The following is a 19,609-nucleotide window of genomic DNA, read 5'->3' on the forward strand; positions in this document are numbered from 1 at the left end:
CAAGTAACTGCATTTGATGTAAATACCTAAGGCATTCTGTCCTGGTTTCTTCATGATGCTCCCAGCCACTGATGTCTTAGTGATATTGAAGCGAATATAATCATCGCTGGAGTCCATGTCAGAAGCACATAGCATAGAGCCTTGGATGAGAACAGTCTGTCCTTCAGAGAGTTCAATGATTGTGTTGGTGATAAGAAAAGGGGGGCTGTCATCTTTAGGAAGGATATTGATTGGAAACTTGTGTCGAATGCTGTGACGTCCATCAAATATTCTAAAAACAACAAAATCTTTTGTGGTGTCACTGTCATCATGGTGATAGCAGACAACTCCATTCTGTATGTCTTTAACGGTGAAGATGAAGCCTTTTCCTCCTGGTGGCACAACAGAAGAACATTATGTGAGTTCAGTTTTAAGCTATGCCAGAGTAGTGATCAAGAGTCTCCATGTACTAATAGTTAGAATAGATTTGGGCATTAGTGTAGCCCCAGGACTTCATTGTTATTTCAGCGCATAAAATACCCAAACTGGTCCTTTAAGGGGAATGAAGGAGTCATCTTTCATACTGAATTGTAGAAGAGGAATCGCTGTGACAACCAAAATAGATGACTTATTTACCCATAGGAAATATTTAAAGGACAGTCAAATTTTACAAAAACACAGTACCATACCGGCTGTGTGTGCTATTGCTACTGGACCCAGTCAGATACTCATCCACAACTTATCTTTAGTGAGATTGCTACTGGACCTCACTTATTTCAATAGGACAAGTTATAACCCATGTACGACTGTGATGTGACTTCTGAATTAAAGCATCTATGTTTTTGAAGCATGTAAAACCATTTAGAAGACCGTACAAGCATTTCTATATAAATTTTGTGTTTTTCATGAATGTAGCAATATACGTATGTGAACCTCATGTATGTAAAAGATAAAGACCTGTATATAGACCCGTTTAGCTCAATAATGTAGGATCGCACATCATTGCTTCCAGATTTGTTAATGTCCACTGCCATTTGTCAAAGTTCCATACCAATTTATGTAACTTATTTGTGTAAAAGCTGAGCCACATAAACTGCAAGATTTTCCCTAATCTCTCAATTTTTCAGTTGAACGATTTGTTCCGGGCCTGTGGAAATTCAATTTATTCTGAATATTTAATAGTCAGAGGATTACGGGCTATCAACTTCAATCTGACATCTAGGTGGATTTACAAGTCTGCTATTTAGGGGTTTAGCAGAATTAAATGGGTGACTTCTAACCTCTCCAGTGATCAAGGGGCTTAAAAAGCAGTACAGTCCTGTGCTTGAGCTCAATATTTTAAGAGTGTCATATTCTCCGGGTGGAATTTAGGAGATAATATGTGACTTACAAAACTCACATATTTAATATTTTAAAAGTGAAATGCTTTTCCAGAATGGTATGAAGGACTATGCAACACTGAAAGAACTATAGCAGGTGTGCTCTTAGATATGGCAACCTCCTTCCCCTGGCAAGCCTATGCTTGTCAGGTGAATTGTCTGCTTAGCTACAGTTAGTAATTATAGATATTCAGATAATGTGTAGGTCAGCCAATCTGGGTATATTCCAATGTGCATTTTATTTTTGGTCTAATTAACTATTGCATGTACACTCACCAGCCACTTTATTAGGTACACCTGTCCAACTGCTCGTTAACACTTAATTTCTAATCAGCCAATCACATGGCGGCAACTCAGTGCATTTAGGCATGTAGACATGGTCAAGACAATCTCCTGCAGTTCAAACCGAGCATCAGTATGGGGAAGAAAGGTGATTTGAGTGCCTTTGAACGTGGCATGGTTGTTGGTGCCAGAAGGGCTGGTCTGCGTATTTCAGAAACTGCTGATCTACTGGGATTTTCACGCACAACCATCTCTAGCGTTTACAGAGAATGGTCCGAAAAAGAAAAAACATCCAGTGAGCGGTAGTTCTGTGGGCGGAAATGCCTTGTTGATGCCAGAGGTCAGAGGAGAATGGGCAGACTGGTTCGAGCTGATAGAAAGGCAACAGTGACTCAAATCGCCACCCGTTACAACCAAGGTAGGCAGAAGAGCATCTCTGAACGCACAGTACGTCGAACTTTGAGGCAGATGGGCTACAGCAGCAGAAGACCACACCGGGTGCCACTCCTTTCAGCTAAGAACAGGAAACTGAGGCTACAATTTGCACAAGCTCATCGAAATTGGACAGTAGAAGATTGGAAAAATGTTGCCTGGTCTGATGAGTCTCGATTTCTGCTGCGACATTCGGATGGTAGGGTCAGAATTTGGCGTCAACAACATGAAAGCATGGATCCATCCTGCCTTGTATCAACGGTTCTGGTGGTGGTGGTGGGGGTGTCATGGTGTGGGGAATATTTTCTTGGCACTCTTTGGGCCCCTTGGTACCAATTGAGCATCATTGCAACGTCACAGCCTACCTGAGTATTGTTGATGACCATGTCCATCCCTTTATGATCAAAATGTACCCAACATCTGATGGCTACTTTCAGCAGGATAATGCGCCATGTCATAAAGCTGTAATCATCTCAGACTGGTTTCTTGAATATGACAATGAGTTCACTGTACTCAAATGGCCTCCACAGTCACCAGATCTCAATCCAATAGAGCATCTTTGGGATGTGGTTGAACGGGAGATTCGCATCATGGATGTGCAGCCGACAAATCTGCGGCAACTGTGTGATGCCATCATGTCAATATGGACCAAAATCTCTGAGGAATGCTTCCAGCACCTTGTTGAATCTATGCAATGAAGAATTGAGGCAGTTCTGAAGGCAAAAGGGGGTCCAACCCGTTACTAGTATGGTGTACCTAATAAAGTGGCCGGTGAGTGTATTTAGTACTGATCCCCTATATTTTGTATGTGTATTTAAGCATTTACTGCATGTAAGTCAGGACTAAGGATAGAATTGAAAGAGACTTGTAAAAGTATATTGAAAGTGTGGCAGTAACATGTTGCAAGGGCAGTTTTTTCCTGACTCATTGGTGGGGTTGTGTCATCATGGAGCCTTAACAATAAGACCTATGTCCAGGCTATCTTGCAGTAGTACACCACAGCTTCACTGCACAAGCTCCACATGTACAGCACGTGTGCATTGAAGCTGGGAAATTATCCACATCTAGGTAGGTATAAATGTTCTTTTTTTAATTTGAGGTCATGCATACAGACCTGTAGTTGGTTTGGGGTCCCAAATCGACCTGGCAGGTCCTCTTTCAATTAACCTCAAGCTTGCATACTATGGTCTCATATGTACTGAGCAGCCGCAGTGGGTAGCAGATGGTTGTAGGGGTAAAACAGAGGTAGCATCAGGTGTGTTGGAAGCACCCAAGGGGGTATGATGCCAGACCACATAGGGGGCTCTGGTAACTCCCCCATAGCACTGCTACAACATCTACTTAAATATAAAACATAATTTTATAAGGAACCAGGCAATATACCTAATAAAGGTATACTTGCAGTAAAGATTTAAGCAGTAGATTTCCTTTAATCTTTTCTGCTGAATCCTATTTAAAGCTCAACTAAACATTTAAGCCCCATTATAGAAATCAATCAGATAAGAATAGCAGGCTTTGGAATACACATTATTAAAGTGTTCTTTTTCCTGTCTTTTCTTCCCTTTCTTCATGTTTTTAGCAGTGTGTCCAGTCAGCTTTTCCTTATGTACATGCACTGGCATCTAAAGATAAAGATTATTATGAAGTATAATATTTGCTAAGTATAGGAGTAGATCTTGTGTAGACACACTGGGCACTGCAAGTGAAGAAAAAAAGCGCAAAATTTGTACTCTTTGCCAGCACTGCATTTCTGAAATTAAAAAAAAAATTGTTTCAACAATTTAGTTATGCTTTAATTTTAAGTTATACTGCTGCAACTGAAGTACAATTTCTGTCCCCTAATGCATACTGCAGCCTTTGTATATTCCTCTTTTTAATCTAGTTTTAGCCTGTCACTTCTGCTTCATATTGTCATCTCCTACAAGCAGGTAATTAGCAAAGAGTAAATATTGGCCCACATTTCTTAACACGTTTGCACCAGTTTTCTGTCTGACTTTGCACTGAAAAGAAAGTGAAGATTTGTATAGCACCTACAGATTTTGCAGCGCTGCACAGAGCTTGGCAACCTGGCCCTTGTCTCCATGGGGCTCATAATCTAATCAACCTACCATTGTGATTTGGAGGAAACCGGAGGTAACCCATGCAGCACAGAGAGAACATACAAACTTTTTGCCGATGTTGACCTGGGTGGGACTTGAACCCAATACCCCAGTGCTCCAAGAGAGTAGTGCTCCCACTCAGCCACAATGCTGCCCATTGTGTTAAAGCTGCACTATGTCCCCCAGGCCACAAAATTCTTCACTTAAAGGGGCTTTCCGATGCAGTTTACGACCATGTGCCTCTCACTATTACAGCGACTCAACAAAATTGTATCTCATGCTGTATGTTAAAGGTGCACCAAAAAAAAAAGTGCACATTTCCCAAGCAGTGCAGGGGGTGCCGATTAATGAAGACTGTCTGCCTGTATTCAATAATCTGGCACACTCTACACATTTATGAGGAAAAAAAGCACATAGTGGGCCACTGTATAGAGATTCTTTACACAGCAGATCCAAATGGTACCATAACTTACCACAACTATGCCGCTAATCAGTGTATGGCAGAGCTGGTTGGGAAAGTTGGTGTATAAGAGCTAACAAAACGGTTGACGTTATCATATAGTTTAAAACCCCTACACACCATAGAGTGTCACCCTGCCTGATTTTTAGACTTGGGTCACATCTTGTGAAGCAAATGTGCTAGGATAAAAACAATAACACTTCCTGAATATTGCATTACATGTGGAAAATTTAATCATACCTCTTAGAGTTATCCTTCCGTGCTGCAAGCCATCCACTATCACCAGGCGAACTGCATTAAAGTTATCATTGTCTACTATTTGAAACTGTTCCCAAGTGATTGCTCGAGACTGACCTTCCAAAAGATCCAGACCTAGGAAACAAATAAAACAAATATAAGGAAGTAATTTTTCAATTTTAATTTTCCAATTAAGTTAAATGAAAATGCATACTGGCCCACATTTATGAAAACTTGTGTAAAATGCACTATGCGCAGTTTGCCAGTAGAGGGTGCAGTGTGCAACAGATAGATGAATTGTTTACATGGTGCATGTTTTTCATGAATCTGGTGCCCTCTGCACTTCTCTGGCAAAATGTACAAATTTTTTTTCAGGTGCACTTTCTTAAAATTGTGGCGCAAGTCGGACAGAACTGTAGCGCACGATCCAAGTGTGTACCGGAACACCGCTTTTGTCTGACACAGTGCAGCTACGACACAAAACTGGTGCAAACACTTCTTATATTCATGTGCAAGCAGTTTGCACATTCTTTTCAGTGCAGAGAGTCAGAGAGAAAACTGGTGGAAACACCGAAATAAATGTGGGCCATTGTATTTTTTTTTCCTATGCTTACTCTATATAGAATTAATAGACAGCAACACATAAAAGCCCTGTCTTGTTTTGTGTGGATATTATTATAACCTGAACATTTTGTAGAAATCTGTGCTCTGTTCTGGAGAGCAATACACTTTCATATAGTATGCCAGAAGATATTGATATTGTGAGATATTGGGGCACATTTACTTACGCGATCCCCGAGGTGCATTGTCCGACGAGGATGAAGTCTGGCGCCATTCACTAAGATTGTGCGCCCAATATCCTGCATGTGTCGCTTCCCCGCTGAGGTCCGCCAGAGTTCACCTTCTTCTTCCCGATGTATGTGAGTGCATGTCTTGCGACACAATTTGTATTTTAAATCCCGCGCTTAGTATGAATCAGTTGGGTTGTCCGATGGCCACCCCCCCCGATTTGTTTCGCATGAAAGTCAAAATCCAGTCGTGTGCGCCAAAAACCCCTGTTAAATGCAGTGCAAATTGGAAATAATCGGGAAACCTGTCGGAGATGCGGTGTGCAGATCCTTAGTAAATGTGCCCCATTGTATCAACGGATTATGAAATTTATCTCTGCCTGGCTCTCCAACTATTGCCTTTAGGGTACATTCATACGGCGGAGTGTTTCCTAAACCGGATCCCAAGTGATCACAGGACCAGATGGGGCAGGGGTCAGAACTCCTCACCACTTCCCCATTCATAGGCAGACGTGTGGCACCCAGCTTGTTCACGGTGCGAGGTGACACACTGGGGCAGATTTATCAAGTGTCTAAAAGTCTGAATATTTCCAGTTGCCCATGGCAACCAATCACATCTCAGCTTTCATTTTACCAGTGCTCATGAATATATTAAAGGGGAGCTGTGATTGGTTGCCATGGGCAACTGGAAATATTCTGACTTTCAGACACTTGATAAAACTGCACCACTGTGTGCTCACCGCACATTGGCTGGGAGCCATAGACTTCTATTGTGGCCTTGATCTGGCTGCATTTGGTGTACCCCAAGTAGAATATGAGGATGAGCATATATGACTCTGGACAAATTCTAAATCCACTCCTGAAAGATAACTGCAAACAGTCTACTTTATATATATATTTTCTGTAAATGACTGAAGAGAGAACTCACCCAAATTCCAGGATACCCGAGGAGCATTTGTGTCAGCTGTTCTAATAGATATGTAAACTGTTATTGGGGAGCTTCTTTCAAAGAAAAAATCATGAACTTCAACTTCTACCTAAGGAAAGAAAAATAAACCATATTAATTATTGTGCCTTAATACCATGTTCACACAACTTAATTTTCACCTGGATCTACTGTATTTTCATTTTCTATGTTGAAATACATTTGTGTGAGTTTTGCCTAATATTTACTAAACGTATGTGTGTTGGGGGTTAATGAGGGTAGTAGAGATTATACAGATAAAATGAAAACCTTTATTAGATATGCATTAAAAACCCACACAAAATTCAAATGAGTTTAAAAAGATCCTTTTTGGGTTTGGACAGGATCACAATGTTACTTTTCACACAGTTATATGTATAAATAACACCTTAATCTGTCCTAATCACAGTCATATGTATAAATTACACCTTAAAGTGTTTGAATCAGTATGGTACAGTATAGTAATTTGTTTTTTGGTTCAACATTTTGTATTTATTGTCAATGTTTTCTGGACAACAAGCTCCATATTGGATGATGCAGTTATTGTTCTGCTCTAAGGACTATCCATGTTCATATCGGAATGCCTGTAGCTCATATCAGGTAGAGCTATTTTAGTCCTTTCAATACCCAGTGCACGGGGCAGCTCTGTTCCTTTCCTTGACATATCTAGATTTAAAGCTTTCTTAGTTTATTTCTAAGGGAATCCAGGACATAATTAATACTATGAATTAAATAATATAGAGATAATATTTGTAATCAGTATGATGATCTGTGGTAGCGCAAACTGCAAATCCTTATATCACTCCCTTGAATTTGAGGGAGCTGAGTTTTATGTGGGAGAAATAAGTTGTGTAAACATGCCATCCTATCAACAACTAGATACCATTGTGATCATGTGAGAAATATACAAAACCTCTTACAGTCACTAATCAAATACAGTGTATACTACTATGTATGCATTTATAAAGGCACAGCCGAATAGATTTACTCATAATATTGCGAAACCACTAAAGGAGATTGATGGTGGCTTAACTTCCTCTGAGTTGCTGCCACCTATAGCCAATAAATCTCATTCTGAATTACTGCATTGCCTGAAAAGATGGGAAGCAAAAAGATTTACTCTCAAACTGTAGAAGAGTTATGTTGCCAGATGGTAAATATGAGCTAACAAATTTAGAGAGCGGAAGAGAATAGAAGAGTCATCTGCAAATGGTAAACCATTACTGTTATTGATCATAATAATTCGATGACAAGTCTCTAAGATTTGTGCTGATCTGTCATTTAAGTCTAATTTGTGGGTGTTTGACCAATGGACACTGACCTGTCAGGAGAATCTGGAGCAAATTAACACAATATAGACTCCAGAAAATCTGATTCAATTAAAAATACCTTTCATGATAAATGCTCCCTAAAGTAATGAATACTGATTATCATTATTATCTCACATGATAGTTTGCCAAGGAAAGTGATCATTTTCATTTAAGATTTTTATATTTAATAAAATAAGTAGAAGTGAGTAAAATGTAAGTTTCTTACCTCCATATTCCTTCTGTCAACATGACTGCTGTTTGGTGGTTGATATGCTATAAGCATGTCATTGAGATCTTTCCAAGTGAATGAAGTAATAGGCTTGGTATGATCACTCAGGTGAGTAATGAATCCTTCACGTGGAGGGTCTGTAATGTTGAAGACTAGTAGATGTTTGCTTGTTTCACTGTCCTCTGCATCTAGTGCTGCAGTGGTGAAGGGTGTGAGGATGAATTGATCCACTTCTAAAATAAACATTGACATGAAAGCCGCTTTGGGGGTCTGATTGGGTAAAGCATCTCGAATGTGAATGGGTATCCAAGCATGTTCAGACTGGAAAAAGATTCATTTAGGTTATGTCATAAATGGTGAAATGCAAAAAGGAAGAAATGTTAAAATACTCTGGATTATCATAAATACAAGCATTTTCTGAGAAAAAGTAAGTTAAATTGCACATTTGAGATTACAAATGGCAGGTTTGCTTTCTCTGTCTGAGCACAGTATTGCTGTGCACACAAGGAATGATAGGACATGTCCTATCTTTTCCCCCATGTACAGAGCGGTACGGTGCCGCAGTACTCCCTGCGGCCATTGCAGTCTATGGGGGATGTATGTATGGCCGCAAGCTCCCCCATACGGTCGTGTGAATGTGGCCTTAGGCTTAGACTGGTTCACCAGAAGACCATCTTGGACAAATCTTATATGATTCAAAGACCGATCTAGAACAGAGCCCATGAAACATCTTTACAGATATCCTGGCAATTATAAATCTACCAATTTAAAGGTGGGCATTGTTTTGCATGGTGGCTTAGTGGTTAGCATTATAGCCTTGGGGACCTGGGTGCAAGTTCAAGGGTCAACATCCTCAAAGAGTTTGTATGTTCTCTCTGTGTTTGCGTGGGTTTCCTCTGGTTTCCTCACACACTCCAAAACATACTGGTGGGTTGATTAGATTGTGAGCCCCATTGGGGACAGGGACTTATTTGGAAAGCTCTGTGCAGCGCTATGTAATCTGTGTGTGCAATATAAATAAAGGAATTATAAAGGAAATCTAACACCAGGATTAAGGATTGTAAACCGAGCACTCTAACATGCTGGTGCCCCCTCTGGGCAGATCTACTCTTCTTTCAGCTTCTTATGCACTTGTTTTTACAAAAAAAAGTTTAACAAATTATGCAAATGAGTCTGAGGAGCTTCACACTTAAAGGGGTTTACCCATGAAAAAAATTCTCGAATTTCAATCCCCCTAGTTATTTTAATAAACAATAATTAAAAAATAAACATTATTTTTAACCATTTACTTTACAATTTTAATCAGTTTTATTGCTGTTTAGCTCCTAGTGAATGATCAATGCAAAATTCCAGGGTGTGGGCTGGGTCTCTCTACCCGGATACATTATGATCCATCTAGTTCTATGTGCTGACAATGTGGTTAGATTATCAGGGTACAGGTGTATGTACACTTTCATTTACCTTCTGAACATTGTACTAGCATCTGACAACACAGAAAGAGAGATGAGACAGATGAGAGATGATGAGATCCATGAGATGCCTATTACACAAAATGACACACTTAGCTATTCTACATCTCTGCTATTCCACAATACACTGCTACATCTGCTGTGTTTTCTTCCCCTCCCCAGATAAAGAACTTATCTGTATGTAGCTTTACAATCCTCACACTGCTGCTGGCAGGGTCTATGTATCAGTGTGAGCTCTGTCCTGGGGAGGAGATAGAGGCAAAGAGCAAAGAGAGACAGAAATCTCAGCTCCATGACCATCAGACAGAAAACCAAGATGGCTTAACCCGACCCTAAGTCAGAAGTTACAGGGTTGTGTCTAGGGGCAACTAAAATTGTGTACACCAGGAATGATAGACAGGTTGGACTTATATCTGTGAAATGCTGTATTTTTTATTAACAACAGTGAATTAGAGAATATGTTATTTTGTTACCCTGAGTACATTTAAGAAACTTGTCTTTGTAGGAATACTCCTTTAATTAACTGCTATGGTGCCAGGAGCCCCTCAGGCACATTAGCATAGTTTTTAAAGCCTTTTTTTGTAAAAACATACATTTTTGTAAGGGCATTAGAAGCTAATAGAAGAGCTGATCCTGAAGAGGGGGAACACACCAGCTTGTAAGCATGGCTGGTTTACATTCCTTGACCCTGGTTGTAGAATTTCCTTTAAGAGTGGACCTACAGTGGTTACAGAAAGTATTCAGACCATTTAAGAATGTTCACTCTTTCTTCTTTTTTTGCCCTTTACAATACACTCTTCACCCCATCTTGACACAAAAGGAGACAGAAATGTAGATGTTTTTGTTAATTTTTAAGAAAAACTGAAATATCACATGGTCATAAGTATTCAGACCCTTTGCTCAGTATTGAGTAGAAGCACCTTTTGAGCTAGTGCAGCCACTCAATATTTTTCAATGATTCTCTGTTTTTATTTTAATTTTCATATTAAAAATCTTCAATCTACAAATACCACGTTTCTGTCCGGAAACGGTACATATTGGTAGATAGAAAGGTACATAGAAGAAAGGTATATTGTATGTTGGATGTTCCCCTGGAGTAGAATCCGCTTCTGTCCTATGTATAATGGGGAAAAGCTGCCTCTTCTTCTCCCACGATTCATCAGTGTGGCTGGACGACCAGGTCGAGGAACAATTGTGGTCGTTGTGGTTGTCCCTAACTTCTTGCATTAAAATACACTCAGGATAACAAAATAATACATTCTCTAATTCAATGTTTTTAACAAAAGAACAGCATTTCACAGATATATTTCCAACCTGTCTTTATCAGTCCTGGTGTATACAATTTTGGTTGTCCTGGGATCTGACCATAAATTTTCAAATTTTTATGGTTGGGCAGGGCAGATTCTTCTCATGAATAGATTCTCCTGTCTGCTCAAAGCAGTGTGATCTTCAGGGCCGGCGTTAGCACCCGGCATACCCGGGCAAGTGCAGGGGCCCCCTGGTGCTGGCAGGGCCCACTGGAGGTAGGGGAGGTGTGTCCTAGCGATATAATAATGATGCAGAGAGCCGTCACTCTCTGCATCATTGCCTGTGCAGTGTTTCCCAGGGTTCCTGTAGGGGCCATTAGCAATTGCACGGAGGAACATCTCTGGAAGCAGACAGGCTGGACCGCAGAGAAAAGGCAACATGTGCTGAACTTGTCACCTCTGTCTACAGCGATGTATGGGGACCCTGTGACCCTGTGTGAGTAGGCTCTGGAGGACAACATGGTAGGAGCCAAGACACTGTATGTTCAATTAACCCTTTGCTGTCTTGCCCCTGACAGTCAGTTAAGGTTCTCATGCCATTGCCTAGCTTCTTACTTTTGTAGTCGATACATGCAGGGTAGTCTAAAAGGCCAACTTTCTACCCCTGCCATTTTACCTGTGTGCCACTTTTTCCACCTCTTTTCCAATGTCTCCCTTCCTGTTGAACCCCTCCCCCGCTTTTAAAACAATAACCCTGAAGATGCGTTCACACATGGGCCACATTTATTAAAGCGCTTGCGCCAGTTTTCTGTCTGAACGTCAAAACTGCTTGCACTTGTATTTATAAAGTGTCTGCGCCAGTTTTGTGTGGCAGCTGCTCTGTGTCTGCCACACCACAAAATTCTACAAATAAAGGGGCGTCCGATGCATAGTCGGACCCTCCACCTCCACCACATTCAATATTGCAACTCGACAGAATTGCGTTGCACTCAGGATGCATGTCAACAGTGCATCAAAAAAAGGTTGGTGACACTACACGAAAAGTGCAGACCCTGCGGCAGTATTCTATAATGTGCCGCATCCTGCGCCCTCCACAGGCAAACTGCACTTAGTGCACTACTTTTGCTAAATGTGGCCCACAGTGTTTTGGTCACGTGTTTGTATGTATGCACAATAACGCATGTGTTTTCATGTGTTTGGCTGCTTGGAAAGCATTTTCTTTGATTGCTAGACGTGTGAGCAGGTGTGAGCATGTAAACACAGCAGCTTACGCTTTCATCAATGAAGAAAAGTCTTTAAAGCAGCTGAACACATGGTAACATGAAAAACGTATGGTGGGTTAGCAGGAGGGGGCAAAAGCGGGCCGTAGGTCACTTTCTCTGACTCAAATTTGGGAGGCATAGTAAAGGGGCCCACTGAGGCACTAGCGCCTAGGGGCCTACATAAACCTGGAGCCGGCCCTGGTGATCTTTGCCCCTCCCCCTGCATTACAAGACCAGCTCACACACAGACAACTCGAACTCTTCCAGCCGGCAAGCTGCAGCATACACTACAAGATACCAATAAGATAAAGTCTTTATCCAGGTGGAAGGGGGGGGGGGCACTCTGTGTGTGTTAGAGCTCAGATGTAGCAGAGCTGACAGTGTTTGTTATAGCTAAGATGTAGCATAGCTCAAGTGTGCAATATTAAAATGAACATAACTGAGTCATAGGAGCTAAAACAGAAATAAAATTGACTAAAATTGTAAAGAAATGGGTTAAAATTTATCTTTATTGTGTAAACATCACTAGGAGATTCAAATTTGAGAACTTTCTTTTATGGTAAAACCCCTCTAACGATTATAAAGGCCACTGAGCATTTAGTACTTTGAGTGCAGAAGAAATTCTTTTGTAACCATGGCCAGACCTGTGACTTGCAACAAATCTGCCTCTGAGCTCCTTGGGCAGTTCCTTGGACATGCACTGTGAGCTGCGAGATCTTATATAGACAGGTGTGTGCCATTCCTAATTGATCCCAATCAGTTTAATTAAACACAGCTCGATTCCAATGAAGGAGTAGAACTCAAGGAGGATCAGAAGGAAATGGACAGCATGTGAGTTAAATTTGAGTATCACAGCAAAGGTCACAATACTTATGACTATATGATATTTCAGTTTTTCTTGTTTAATAAATTAGCAAAAATATCTGCATTTCTGTTTTTTTCTGTCATGGTGGGGTGCAGAGTTTATATTAATGAGCAAACTTTTTTGATCTTACCAATTGTCTGCAATGAAACAAAGAGTGAAACATTTAAAGGGGTCTGAACACTTTCCGTACCCACTGTATATAATAGTTCCCTTTAGCTAACCCTAATGTTATCCAGTCTGACATGTTCTCAGAAACTATGCAGTAAACATTGCCACTGAATATATAACAGGTAACATTCATAGATGAAATTGGAAAAATAAGAAACATGAATCTGAGTTAAAATTAGTATTGTATTGTATTCCATATTGCAGAAGCAGAACCATAAAAGGTCAAATGTCTCTCTTAAAAAATGTGCTGCAATGATAAATGTTGGGCTCATAGTTATATAGTGAGGCATCTCATCTGATGACACAACTGTGTTGTTGCCATGGAGCAAATGCCCCATTAACACCTCCCTTGCTATGTAACTTAAATTTCCAAAAAATGTTAAAGATGTACAAAAATATCTATGAAAAAATCAATACCTTATACAAAGTTTTACTCCTGGTATCAGTTAAGTCCAGTCTGATACTGATGTAGTCAGTGTTTGGAGATGGGGGGTCTAAGTGCTGATATCGCACTCCCATGAGAAGAAATTGCTCACAGCTGGTTTTAATGGTAGTCTGTAACTTTTTCAGCCCTGGGATACAACCTCCATTTTTGCATAGTGGACTTAGCTTATGGTCTGAAAAAAAAAAGATTTCACTGTTAGTGAGAGTGAGATAAATAGCAGTGACGTACAGTAGCTGCATTTATAATATATCCATAGATAAAACTGTATCATCAGACTTCCAACTGTACAAATCATGGAAACATTATGGAGGTATTCACCACACATAGAGATGAGCCGCTCCATGTCAGCTGCCATGTTATAAAAGCTGTGCATGTCCAATATTACAGCTCCGTAGGGTTGTTAGGGCAGTCTGTGTAGGTATAACTTACCTTGCACCCTGACAAAATCCTCTGTTTAGTCCCAGTTTGCCAGCATTTAAAAAAACAACATGTGACTTGTCTGTGCTGCAGACTGCTCAGCTCTCAGGCCCCACCTTTGTGCTCCTATACTGCTCCACCCTCCCCCCCCTCTGATGTCAGCACACCAGGCTCTGAGCTCTGTGAAGGAGCAGGAGGGTGGTGCTGCACAGGAACACAAAGGTGGGGGCCAAGAGCTGAGGAGTTTGCAGCACAGGCAAGTCACATGTTTTTTGAAATGCATCCAAGGCAGCAAGGCATATTCACAATGTGGGGGTGATGGGCTTTTGTAACCTGTCTTTAGTGAAAATGGGGTCCCTGGTGACAGGTTCCCTTTAACCCCTTAACAACCTGGCCCTTTTATTTTTTTCACTTCCATTTTTCACTCACCACCTTCAAAACTTTTTTATTTTTCCATATAAAGAGCTCTGTGATGGCTTGTTTTCTGTGTAACAAATTGTACTTCATAGTGATGGTATTTTTTTTTTATCTTGGCATCTTCTGGCACACACTAATAACCTTTTCATACTTCAGTGTACGGAGCTGTAGGTGAGGTCATTTTTTGGGACCTTTGATGACGTTTTCATAGCTATCATTTTTAGGACTGTGCGACCTTTCAATCACTTTTTATAGATTTTTTTTATATTTTTCAAAATGGCAAAAAGTGCCATTTTCATCTTTGGGCACTATTTTCCATTACATTATACATTGCCTCTTGGCTACTTTCTAAGGCAGGCCCCTTAACATCAAGCATTACTTTCATAATTTCAGAAAGCCTAATAACATTATGCAGGATAATAGACAAACTATAATGTCTATTCGATGAGAAACTGACTCTCAACTGTTTTGATGTGTTTGATTCTCATCAGTGTAGGAAACTAGTTTGAATAGGTGCGAGTCAGTTCATAAGATCAGGAAAGTAATAAAACTGCTAAAGAATTTGCTGTTACACAAAGCCAAATGACATGATAATAGCCAGACACTAGTATATCTATTCCATAAGGAATGTACTTGCATATTTTCTTGCTAGAATCCCCAGTGGAACATACAGAGGCGCCTTTACATTACATTTCTTGTCCTCAAATAATCATTCACTCATCAGTTTTACCATTTTCTTTGGATAATCTGTAAAGCTTAATGCACACAACTGGGTGAACACATGGGCTGGATTCTGGGTGAGGAACAGGCCCGGCATCAGCACCCGGCTGACCCGGGCAAGTGCCGGGGCCCCGGAGCTCCAAAGGGGCCCACCACAATATACTACTTGTCCGCAGGTCGGTCCGGTGGACCGGTACGGCGGGCGGAGAGGCAACCCACCTCTCCTGTGACGCGGCGCGTCCTGGGCCTCGCATCAGGCCCGGCCTGCGCGCCTAGCATCCTGCCCGGCCTGCGCGCTTTGCGTCAGGCCCGGCCCACACACCTCGCGCCCCGTCCGACTTGTGTGCCTCATGTCCGGCCTGGCCCGTCCTAGCACCTCACAGGGCTGTCCACCTTCTTCCTGATCCTGCCACCACGTTCCGACCGAGCGACATCCAGCTGGGGTAAGTATAATTGCTACATATGTAAATGCTTGTATACTGTATGTGTTTGTGTGTATATGTGTTTTTTTGTGTATTTATGTTGTATATCTGTGTGTATTTGTTGTGTATACTGGATGTGTGTGTATATATGCTGTATATCTGTGTGTATGTGCTGTATATACATGATGTATATCTGTGCGTATGTGCTGTATATACTGGATGTGTGTATATATGCTGTATATCTGTGCGTATGTGCTGTATATACTAGATGTGTGTATACATGCTGTATATCTGTGCGTATGTGCTGTATATACTGGATGTGTGTGTGTATATATGCTGTATGTCTGTGCGTATGTGCTGTATATACTGGATGTGTGTATATATGCTGTATATCTGTGCGTATGTGCTGTATATACTGGATGTGTGTGTATATATGATGTATATCTGTGCGTATGTGCTTTATATACTGGATGTGTGTGTATATATGCTGTATATCTATGCGTATTTGTTGTGTATACTGGATGCATGTCTATATATGCTGTATATCTGCGTATATGTTGTATATACTGGATGCATGTCTATATCTGCGTATGTGCTGTGTGTATATATTGGATGTGTATGTATATATGCTGTATATACCGGATGCGTGTGTATGTTGTATATATATTGGATGTGTGTGTATGCTGTATATATGGGATTCGTGCATATATATACTGTACATACTGGATGCATGTGTGTATATATGCTGTACATACAGGATGCGTGTGTGTATATGCTGTATATCTGTGTGTATGTTGTAAATTTGATGTGTATATATGTATGTATGTGTGTATAAATCTGTAGACACGTGTATGAGTGTAAAAATGATTGTGATTGTGTAAAAACATGCATGTGTTTTTAAGGAAATGGTCTGCTATGGAGCCCATTACGCTCCTGATCAGAAAATTGAATTACATCAGCGACGGCATCCTTGTTGCGATGTAATTGAAATATGATGTTTTTTACTGTGTCTTTTACTGTGTCTGAGCTCAGCTGGCAGGGTCATGCTGCCACATGAGTTCACTGTTAAGGGGCCCACTGAGGCTCTATCGCCCAGGGGCCCACTGAAACCTGGAGCCGGCTCTGGTGAGGAACATGGCCGGTTGGACAGGGAGAGGGGGTGAATTCAGCTTACCCCTCCCAGAGTAACTGCACTGCAAATTGGTTCAAAGATAGGACCCGTTCTATCTGTCTGCCTGTCTCTGTGTAGTGAGACACTGGGGGTCATTTATTAAGGGCCCGATTCGCGTTTTCCCGACGTGTTACCCGAATATTTCCGTTTTGCGCCGCTTGTACTTAAATTGCCCCGGGATTTTGGCGCACGCGATCGGATTGTGGCGCATCGGCGCTGGCATGCGCGCGACGGAAATCGGGGGGCGTGGCCGAACGAAAACCCGACGTATTCGGAAAAACCGCCGCATTTAAAAACCGAAAATGTGTCGCATAAGGACCGCTTACCTTCACCTGGTCCAGCTCGGTGCATTCCGGCGCGATGAGTTTACTTTCAGCGCAGCAGCGCCACCTGGTGGACGGCGGAAGAACTACCTTATTAAATCCCGGCCGGACCCGAATCCAGAGCGGAGAAGCCGCCGCTGGAACGCGAATGGACCGGGTAAGTAAATTTGCCCCACTGTGTGCTCATTGCACTGTGACCGGGTGTGATGAGCACACAGTGAGCAATTTGTGCCCCCAGATCACGGCCCCCAATACGTCATGTGCATGGGATTAATTATTACAACTAAAACTTACTGGATCCACTAAAGTAGCTGTGTGGATGATCCCCACGTGGCTGCTCCTTCACAGGATCACCAGTAACAAGTTGACCATGGGCTGGCAGATGAGATTCCAAAGAAGCCACCCGGACAGTACACTCCAGGTTCAATCTTCTTTCATAGTCAAAGTTCAGCGTATTTTTGTCAATGACATTCGATAACCCATAGAATTCTGCGACTTCTAGTTTCTTAGGGCCCAACTTTATAATATTACAATCTGGTTCTACTAACTTCACCCTCAGTATGAAATTCTCTGTGAACGTTTGAGTTTCTGTAAATCTGTGGAAAATGAAATATTACGTATATCAGTTATATATCATTTATTTTGTGAGCTTATCAATAGTCACACTGAGATTTGTAGAGAGAAATTCATAAGATCTCAGAATTTGACAGATTACAAATTATCGCATGATCACTAATATGTATTCTTGCCTTTTGAATTAAACAGGGTGTGTACATGGTGTGTAATGCAGATACAGGGTCAAAATGACTGGTATCAGGCACTGATTGTATGTAAACTACCAATAGCAAGTGGTTTATGACCTATTTTAGAGGTCACTGACAAATAATGTGCTAACATTGCCTGCATAGTAAACGAAAGAGATATAAGGAAACATGCACAAGAAAGTAGGCTTTGGGTATTTCTGTCCAACACTGCATAAATGTATTAGTTATGATGTAGATTTATTATTGACTATGATCAATTCTTCATTTTAATTGTCTATAATTCTATCAAATCAAACTGACCTATAAAGTCGAAGCATGACTTCATCTTCATGCAATATGGGGCAGCCATAGTGAATGTACTTTATTTCATTGTTCAAAAAATGACAGTCAAATACCTGCAAAAAAATTAGACAAAGAAAAAGAAATCTTTTAGGGTTTTTGTTATGCACACTTAAATACGTGTGGATAAAGGTGAATGCATCATACAAAATGGAGCTCATTTACTAAGGGTTGCTTTGCTCGCTTTTGTTGGACTGTGCACCCTTTTTTTCGGGGATTACAGGGCTTGTACAGTTATTTAAAAGGTATCTGCGCGGGATTTTGGCACATGCGATCCTTTTGTGGCACAGCTGCGCTGGCTTCCATGCGACACAATTTGGGGGCGTGCCGTCGGACGATCCAACTGATTCGGACTGAGCGCGGGATTTAACTTTCAAATTCTGTTGCACGCCCAAGCACTTAGATGCACCACTAAAAAGATAGTGAACTCTGTTGGACCTGAGCATGGAAGCGACACATGCAGGATATTGGGCACACTATCTTAGTGAATCGCAGCACAGTGCATTACAGACGGACAATGCACTTTTGGTGAACTTCAGTGGCACCGTAAGTAAATGTCTCCAAATAGTTGCTTCTGTCGATTTGTGCCACATTTTTGCTAACTTTATTCTTTTGACAACTTAGTCCAGATGTATGTAAATGTTTTGCACCGATTTATGAAGTATGAATTTTCAAATTGCAATTAGCAGAAACTCTGTCTCTATCCAATGGTACAGGGAAAACTTTTTGAATAAAAAAGTTACAAAGCCATTAGCACCTAATGTATCAAAAAGACACCACATTTTTAGGCTGTCTAAACCACAATAATAAATCTAATTTCAAACTATATTCAAAAAACTGATACTGCAGCATGGACTGGGTCCTTTGGGACATATTCATTGCTCCCTACTATTCCAGATTAATTTTTATATCCCCTAGTTTCCGATTGTCCCAGAAGTTGAGCTGTAAGGCCCGTTCCACACTTGCGAGTGTGATGCACGTCCCGAATGCTGAAAACCGTACCGGAACTCAGCAAGTCAGTTCTGTTCCGGTTTGCAGCGTTCGCGCCGTGCGATCCGGGCAGCATGCGTTGCAAGTGTGATGCGAGTTCATCGCATCACACTCACAATTGTGAAACGCGTCTAAGTCCTGGCTTTATCTCTATGTTCATTCTCTGGAGGCTCCTCCATTGTGTCTTTGATGTTGCTGTGCGCAGATGCATACAAAATGTGATGATGTAATTTTAAGCAATTGTGTTATTTTATTTGAGTCATTGATTAGAGGCTAAGGGTTTCATTGTAAGTGAGAGGGTTACAGAAAACTGCCATTATGAGGAGTGGACTGCAGAAAGCATAGCATAAGTAGAGGACGCTACAGGGCATTATAAGGCAGTATTAGTATGAGACCATGAAAAGGGTGGCTTCATTAGTTGGTGGATTACA

The 19,609-nt window shown here is 41.2% G+C and overlaps 1 protein-coding gene across 3 annotated transcripts in view; it reads right to left on the reverse strand.

Annotated features, from left to right (window-relative positions):
* The window catches only part of FREM1 (FRAS1 related extracellular matrix 1), a 110,682-nt gene that overhangs the window by 62,364 nt on the left and 28,709 nt on the right, over positions 1 to 19,609 (reverse strand). For all 3 annotated transcript variants that reach the window (XR_011855825.1, XM_072152931.1, XM_072152939.1), the window contains exons 3-9: positions 18,150 to 18,244; positions 17,380 to 17,681; positions 13,588 to 13,787; positions 8,157 to 8,480; positions 6,585 to 6,693; positions 4,872 to 5,003; positions 27 to 371 (exon numbers count right to left, since the gene is read on the reverse strand). Coding sequence is in view for 2 of the 3 variants with exons in the window: in XM_072152931.1 (XP_072009032.1) it covers positions 27 to 371; positions 4,872 to 5,003; positions 6,585 to 6,693; positions 8,157 to 8,480; positions 13,588 to 13,787; positions 17,380 to 17,681; positions 18,150 to 18,244 (1,507 nt within the window). In the remaining variant the exon portion in view is untranslated. The remainder of the gene's footprint in view (positions 1 to 26; positions 372 to 4,871; positions 5,004 to 6,584; positions 6,694 to 8,156; positions 8,481 to 13,587; positions 13,788 to 17,379; positions 17,682 to 18,149; positions 18,245 to 19,609) is intronic.

The sequence above is a fragment of the Engystomops pustulosus genome, chromosome 1 (assembly GCF_040894005.1).
Source record: "Engystomops pustulosus chromosome 1, aEngPut4.maternal, whole genome shotgun sequence".
NCBI classification, from domain to species: Eukaryota; Metazoa; Chordata; class Amphibia; order Anura; family Leptodactylidae; genus Engystomops; species Engystomops pustulosus.